The sequence below is a fragment of the Sarcophilus harrisii genome, chromosome 1 (assembly GCF_902635505.1).
Source record: "Sarcophilus harrisii chromosome 1, mSarHar1.11, whole genome shotgun sequence".
NCBI lineage: Eukaryota > Metazoa > Chordata > Mammalia > Dasyuromorphia > Dasyuridae > Sarcophilus > Sarcophilus harrisii.
Window position 1 is genome coordinate 701,339,154 of NC_045426.1, and position 7,825 is coordinate 701,346,978.

General features: G+C 48.4%; 1 protein-coding gene across 1 annotated transcript in view; it reads left to right on the plus strand.

Annotated features, from left to right (window-relative positions):
- Nucleotides 1-6,072, plus strand: part of ANKRD13A (ankyrin repeat domain 13A) — a 32,828-nt gene extending 26,756 nt beyond the window's left edge. Inside the window, exons 14-15 of the mRNA XM_031948796.1 lie at nt 3,338-3,405; nt 4,463-6,072. Of these exons, the coding sequence (XP_031804656.1) occupies nt 3,338-3,405; nt 4,463-4,658 (264 nt within the window). The 3' untranslated portion in view covers nt 4,659-6,072. The remainder of the gene's footprint in view (nt 1-3,337; nt 3,406-4,462) is intronic.
- Nucleotides 6,073-7,825: the final 1,753 nt, after the last annotated feature.

Genomic DNA, 7,825 nt, shown 5'->3' on the forward strand with positions numbered 1-7,825 from the left:
TGGCACTTAACACAGTACCTAGCATATAGTCGGTGTTTAATAAGTGCTTATTGACTGATTAACCCCAGGTTTTTCTGACTGACTTCATCACTAGCCTGTGGCTGATTCCTCAGTTACTTTTTTCTCCTTGTTCATCTGTTAAGCTTATAAATGCTTTTACTAGGGTGTGTGTGTGTGTGTGTGTGTGTGTGTGTAAAATATTGTGATCCTGGTGTAAAAAAAAAAAATGGGGGAAACTCAGTCTTAGAGATCAGTCCTTTATTGTGATCAATCAATAAGTGGTGAAACTGGTGGGGTTTTTGTCGGCTGGATTTAATTTTGGTTCAGATGAAGCTCTTCCCCCATTGCTTAAAAATCCACCTAATCTTGTTCCCGCCTAGAATGAGACCGTCTCCCTAAATGGGAGTAGCGTGAGCTTGGTAGTCATCAGTGCTTCTCAGATCTGTCCGGAGCAATGCCCCGATCTACTTTGTAGTGTGTATTTATATGGTGATCTCTCACTTTGTAATAACCCTTCCACAAAGGGATGGAAGGTTTATTCCGGGCAGGATGTGTTCTTGGGAAGCCATGCTGGCTCTCGGTCACCTTCTTATTGCTTAAACAACCATTATAAAATTTTCCCAGGCATCAAAGTCGGGAGTATCGTCCCATTATGTGCAGATGCTGTTGTCTTCCCCCAGCCTCTCCCTTAGTTCCTTCCCGTTTCTCCTGCTCTGGATGTCCCAGTTTACCTGCCATCTCTGCTACTACCTTGTAAGCTCCTTGAGGGCAGGGTTCATCACCTGTATCCCCGGCACCCAGCACAGTGCCTGGTGTAACACAGTAGGTGTCCCACAGATGTTTATTGATTAATTTAGTGGATGTTGAAACGTTTTTCCCTCTCTGGTCCTATGGTATCTCTGTTGCTCTCCACAGCCTTTTTAGTATGTGACTGGCTCAGCAATTCACATCCGGTAGCTCACTTGGTACTCAGTGATATAATTCATCTGGGTCAGATGATCTCCATCCGTCAAGTTAATAAACCTTAAGTTCCTGATCTGTGCCAACTTCTGGCTGCATAAAGAACCACCCCAGAGAGTTTCTGCCGCCGAGGAGCTCAAAGTCCAGAGTACAAACGGCTGTATAAATGATACATCTACAGGGCAAATTCCCAACAGTCGTAAAGGAGGATTTCCAGGGAAGCAGGGAGGTAGAGATAAGGAAGGCGAGCGGTCCAGACCCAGCAGGCCAGAAGAAGAGGCCAGAGAGTGTCTGGCAAAGTCCGAATGCTTCAAAAGACCTCTAGGAGCCACGTGGGGTTTTAGATCTATTCTTGGAGGTAACAGGGCCATGAAAAGAAGTGCACTTTAGAGAAATCAGGTTGACAGATGAGTGGAAAATGGAGAGTTTTCGGTGTTAGTAAGTGGACTCTTTTTGTGGTGAAGGGCTTGTCCATATTTGTCATATTCAAAAGATTTTTTTCTTTGTAGGAAGAAAATTGTTTATTAAGCCCTGAAATCCAATACAAGGGAGGGCTGTCTTATGTTGTTTTTGGGTTTTCTTTCCCATGTAATTTGGATTGTCTGAAGTACAGAAAGTTGAAGTTGAAGGCTTTTCCACATTATATGAATATGTTCATAAGGTTTCTCTCTAGTAAATAGTCCATTGTGTTCATTAAGGGCAGGACTGTGAATGAAGTATTTCCCACCTTTATCAGACTTAGAAAATATCTTTCTCATACTTGCGTCTGTTTGCACTCTGAAGCATTTTCTTAGAGGAGCACACCGATGGGGGCTCTTGTTGCTGAAAAAGTACTGGTGCTAGCCTTAGGCTTAGTGACGGTTTTCTTGGGGGGATTCCCACCCGCCTGGCATGTTCCTTCTCATTGTTGCTTCCCTGGCCTGGCAGAATGTTGCCAGGCACCCGAGGTGCTTCCTCTAGCTTCAGATGAGAGGTCCGGCCTAGTCTTTGCTTATATTGGGGATTCACACTCCCACCTCTTTCTGGCAGGACTCATGGTAACCCGACGTAAAATCCTCTCACAAAGTCTGAAGTTGGAGCCAAGATCAGTGAAAGGCTCCAGCCAGGGAAGGGGAACAGGCCCTCCATTTTCTTTTGCTTGTGAATAAAGGCGGTTCTTGGTGCATTGCAAAGGTTTTTGTTTTTCTGATGAAAAGCAGATAAATGAACCTGCTGAGACCAAGTTTCTCTTGGAAGAAAGCTCGAGGAGGATGGTTATTTGAAGAGTCTGTGTGCGAAAGTCCCTGGGTCACACGGGGGTTGCTATTTTCATGGCTGATTTCACACAAGACATAGGAAGTGTCAATGCTTGCGGGGCCAGACTTTGCTGCAAGTCGTGGAGGGGAGGGCCTTGTGGCAGCAGGGGGGTGGGGGTGGTTCCAGGCCCTCTGTTTTCTGGGAGCCATTTAAGCCAACTTCACTCTCGGGGGTCTGTAGGGGCCCGCTGCTGCTGCCACTCCCCTGACTTCCCAAGTCCCTGCACTCTCAGGAACTTCGGGTGTGGGTCCCTGACCAGATGTGAGGGAACAAAGCTGCGTCCCCTGTGAACATGTGTCCTCCTAGGCCAGGGAAATCGCTACCGCAGGCTGCTGGTTTCTCAAGGAATAAAACCTTTGGTCCCTGAATCTGTTTCTGCTTAAGTGGCTGTTGTGTTAAGTTCACAGTAAAAAAGAAGTGAAGAAAAATGCTCTGGCTTTTCTCAAACATTTGCATGAGAACATAGTTGACCCTGGCAGGCTCCCCAGGTGAAGAACGCGGAGAAAGCCGGCCTGGAGGCCGAGCCCAGCCGGGTCCTGAGAAGCCACTGCCTTTTCCTGCTCCTCCCCTCCCTCCTCACCTTCCTTGCTCTCCCTCTCCTCCTCTCCCCTGCTCAGTCATCCCTCTCGCTCCAGTTCTAACTAGCTTTAATCATTAGTGAGTTTTCTCATTGGGCCAAAGCTGGCTGCTTGGCAGTTTCCACCCACAGTTCCCAGTTCTGCTCGCTGGGGCCAACTAGAACCAACCTGACGTTCCTCCCCCTTTGAGATCCTCGGGATCCACAGAATTCTCCATTTTTAACCACTCTTAGTGAAGACGTTTGAGGGGAGACCTCGGGACAGCTTGACACGACCCCCCGCCACGCTGCTCCCACCAAGCCTCCGTCTTCGTGGGATGGCAGCCAGTTCAGCTCCTCAACACTAAAGGGCGTCAGCCTTGGGATACGGCGCCCGCTCAGTTGTGCCGCCTCCATACGTGTACTGATGATTCTCTCTAGTTCTTCTTGACAGAGACTGGAAGAGTGCCGCGGGTTTCCTCGTTCCGAGAGGCGGTGGCTGATGCCTTTGTTTTGTCTTCCCAGGATGTCTCGGGGCTGCCTTCAAATGGGGGACTCACTGGTCCACAAGTCTATGACTCGCAGTATGAAAGGTAATGTCTCTGGACTGACTCCCCCAAGGATGGAGCATAAGGTCAACTGGTTTTTAATTAGCCTTTTCTTTTTAAAGAAATACTTGGAAATGAGGCGCCCCCTATGGTCCGAATCGGTTTGTAAAATTGTATTTTTGTTGGTATCTTTTGTGTTTATATCACCTTCACCTCCCCACCTCTACCCAGCGAATCTTCACCTCATAACAGATCAGAGAAGAAAAAGACTAAGCAAAGCTCAGCCAGATCCACTGCACAAGCACTCTGACAGCGTGTGCACCATTCTGGGCCCGTAGACCCCCACCTCTGCAAAGGAGCACGAGTAGCTCCACTCTTAGGGGCCCACCGGGGTCATGCTGTTGGCCCAGCAGTCAGTGGGGGGCTCGTTCTTTCCGGTTCAATTGTTGCCATTACAGATCTTGTTTTCTTGATTCTCTTTTCCTCATTCCCTTGGTTTCTTTCTGTTCTCCTGCGAATTTTTTCTTTTCGGTTTTCTTATGACTCCGTAATGTTCTGTTGACTGTTTAGCCTTTCCCCAGTTACCACAAAGGAGTTTTCTGATGGATTTTTTGGGGGTAATTCTCACTTCTTTGTCCCCAAGTTTATAAGGACAGGGCGCTTTGCTTTTGCACCTATGTGCGTCTCCGTGGGGCCTCCTCACAGGCCACGTTTGGGCCCCATCGACATCATTATGGCCACGGCCCTCTGACCAGTCAGCTGGAGATGTGTCTGGGTCCTGCCTCGTCCCGCCTGCCCCTTCCTCCTTCCATTGGCCTGCCTTGGGACGGCATGTTCATGGCAGCCGGCCGCCTGTGGCCCACTCCCTCTCTGGGGCTTTTTCACCATCCCTTGAGTCACCTGAACCTCGGAAGCTTCTGTGATCCCCATGAATCATGGCCTTAAGGCTTCAGGAGAGACTGACGGGTTCTCTGGGGGAAAGCTTGCACCCTGGGATCTGGCCTGGGCCCCTGGAGGAGCTCTTGTCTTGATGGATGTGGGGGGAGAGGGTTGGAAGGAGAAGGGGCTGGCCTAGACTGAGAAGGGTGTTTGTCTTTTCTAGGGCTATTCAGGAGAGTCTGCTCACTAGCTCCAACGGTCTCCGGCCCGGCGCTCTGGAGGAGGCCCGGAACTTTGACACAGACCTGCAGCTGGCCATGGAACTGTCTGCTAAGGAGCTGGAGGAGCAGGAGCTGCGGCTCCAGGAGGAGGAGGCCCAGCTGCAGGAGGTCTTACGGCTGTCTCTCACTGAGAAGTAGGGCCCGTGTTCCGTGGCCTGCGCCTGGGCCCGACTCCCTGGGAAGCCGGCCTCCTCCTCGCCGGTGGGCCCTTTGGGTGGTCCGAGGGGGTAGCGGGGCAGAGCCGCCTCCTGTCCGGGCCGTGCAGCCCGAGCCCCCGGGGCTGGTGCTGACTCGCGGTTCACCTCCGCCAAGACTGAACCTAATCCAAAACTCCACCAGGTTTGTGGGCTCCTATTTATCCAGTAACGATGGAACATCCTCCTGCGGTCGAGGTGCTTTTGTGTGTGTGCTGGTACTCTAGTGCCCACGCACCTCTGCATGAGAGCAGAGCGTCCTTGAGGAGGGGTTCCACTTCTCCTGGCTCACCAAAGAAATGGGGCCGGGTGGGTCTTCCAGACACCTGGAAGCAGGATCTCCGCGTCCCGCGGACACTTGCTGTGGCCAGCCTTGGGACTGATGAATGTTCGAAGAGAATACACAGCATCTCTGAGCCCCGGTCGAGCCCCCGCCTCAGGCTCGGGTCCTTGTCCAACCCCCAGGGCGGCTCTCCCTGCCCACACTCTGCCCTGGCCCAGCTGAGCCTGGAAGGGCACTTCCTATCATCCTCCAGCCCCATAGGCCCCATTTGGTCAGCGTCTCTATCCCCGAACTCTCTTCCCCCAAGGGCAGCCCTAGGAAGCTTCAGCTTTGTCAGTTGTGGATTGAGGATTGGGGCAGCTTGAAACCAAAATAAGTAAGCTTCCATGGAAGGTGCTGGGTCTAAGAGCGGGAAACACACACCAAAGTACATCCCGGAGAAGTCCCAGCTGGGACGCTTTCTTGAGGGAAAAGAATGAAATTATCATTAGAAGGTCAGCTCATTGTTGACTGATGGCTCTCGAGCAGCCCAAAGGGAAAGTTCTAATTGCTTTTTACAGTTCAAATCAACACCTTTCTGGATATATATTTTTTTAACAGACACTTTTTATTACTTTTGAAAAAAAAATAAAGAAAAATCTACTCCCTCCAGTAGCAATATAAGTATATATTTTAACCAGATTTCTCAGGCCTTTTTTAATACCTTTAGCTATTTAACTATTTTGTCTAACCCTTCTGTAAATACCCACCTTCCCTCAAGAGCACCGTTGAACATAAACAGCTACACTCCACACCGGAGGCCACCTTTTTGTTCCCGTAGGGATTCCTTCCTGCACTGAGACAACTTGATGGGCCATCTTGGCCATTTCGACCCTTGGGTGGAATGGCAGCTGCCATTCTGGGGGAGGAGCCTGGGAGATGGAGGGGAGGTGGCTGTTCGGGACCGTTTCAGGATCGTCCCATTAAGGTTGCTGGTAAAATGTTTCTAGTCACATAGGACAATGTTTTTTAATGCCTTATAATCACTTCTCTTTTATGTAACTGTCAAATTAAAATTCCTTCTATGCACAGCCAGTCCAGAGAGTCTGCGTTGCGTTTTTCTCAAACTATGCAGCTTATTAGCATTCCGTAAACATAACTTTTCAGTGTAATGGAGAAGCTCCTTGGGAGTTGTTGGCAAATGATGATTTTGATTCACTGAAGCGAGTCCTCCTTGGACTTGCCACTGGTGGCCAAGGAAGGATTTCCTGACTCCCCGTCGGTCATTCCAGTGCCGGGCGGCCCAAGGTCCAACCTTGGATCACTTGTGTTGTCAGAGAGTGGTTAATGCATGTGTGCAGTGCAATGAGAGGCTCTTCTCGGCTTTTCAGCCAGATTCCCGAGGATTTTTTTTTTCTTTTTTTTTTTTTTTTGGACTCGTACCATGTTGAGTAAAGGAAATGCAAAGGGAGTTGCAATGGGGTAATGTAACTTATTTCAGTCCTTGAAGGTTCTCTGATTCCGTGTGTGAGGAGTTCTTCCTTTTCTTCCTTCCTTCGCCCCTTTTTTCTTTTCCCTCCTTCCTTTCTTTCCTCCCAGCTGTAGTGGACAAAGAGTTGACCACTCTGTGGCTTCGGCCTCCTCGAGCCTGTAATGTAAGCCTTTCAGTGACAAGCATGAGGTCTGCTGGAGTTGAGTTGGCACAGTGGTAGCCATTTCTGTGTCACAGCAAGTCATTGGAGAGACTGCATGGTGCGGGGTTACCGCCTTGATGATGTTTCTACACAAAGCCAGGGTTGCATCCTGCCATTTCTGAAGGGCCAGAAACAGGCGCACCGTTCTCTAGCAAGGCGGCTGCTGGGAGAGGGGCAAGTTACTGCTGGGTTTCCATTTGTTTTCTAGGTTGGGGAAAAGAATAAGGAATAAGGAAAGGAGAAGCAGGGTTGAAGCATTTCTTGAATTATATTGGCTCCATGCTATCCTTCATGAGCATGAATTTTCTGTCTGTTCTCGCAAAACAGAATCGATTAACTAGTCTTTTTCTAGAGCTGGGATCAACTTGTCATTTTTTTAAAAAAATATTTTGGTAATTATATTTCAGCAGACTTGGTTTCCTTGGCAATCTGTATTTTGTGCATTTTAAAACATGATTTTGAGTGAGAAGGGGTCCACAGGTTGCATCAGGCTGCCACTGGCATCCATAACACAAAAGAATCTCTGCCATATAACAACTAACCAATGCAGGAGACCTTCCTTCGGTTCTTTCCCTGTTTTGTGGACAAACTGTTATAACATTTGAGCCATCAATCTTTCTGTTTTTTTATTTTTTACGTTTCAGTTTTCTCTTTCTTTACGAACTTAAGCATTATCAACCACAAACATCTTAACGTACAAAGAACTCAAGGGGGTTGTATGTGAAACTGTTGATGGCTTATGTACAACTCATTTGAGAAACTACATTAAATTTAACACATAAGAAAATTGCCTTGTTTGTGTCCCCTTCTGAATTTTGTTCTTCTCTAAAAATGCTTATTGATGTCCCCGGGGCAAGGGGTACATTTTCTGTCACTGGCCCCCTCCCCCTCACGACCCTTCTTGTAACAAGTATAGTGAAAGAAAATGGCGATGAAGTCTTCGTGTTGGAGAGGAGAGTCTGTCTCCTGCATCTCTAGTTTCTCACCCTCTACCAAGAGGTGGGATGAACATTAATCAGCAGCAGTCTTTCCTTACTACATTAATCAGAATTCTAGTCTGAAAATTATTAGCATTGAATAGTTTTTTGAGTGTACATATGAATGTATGGAGAATGAATGAAGATACTATGTGCATAGAACCTGCCCTTATGTTCA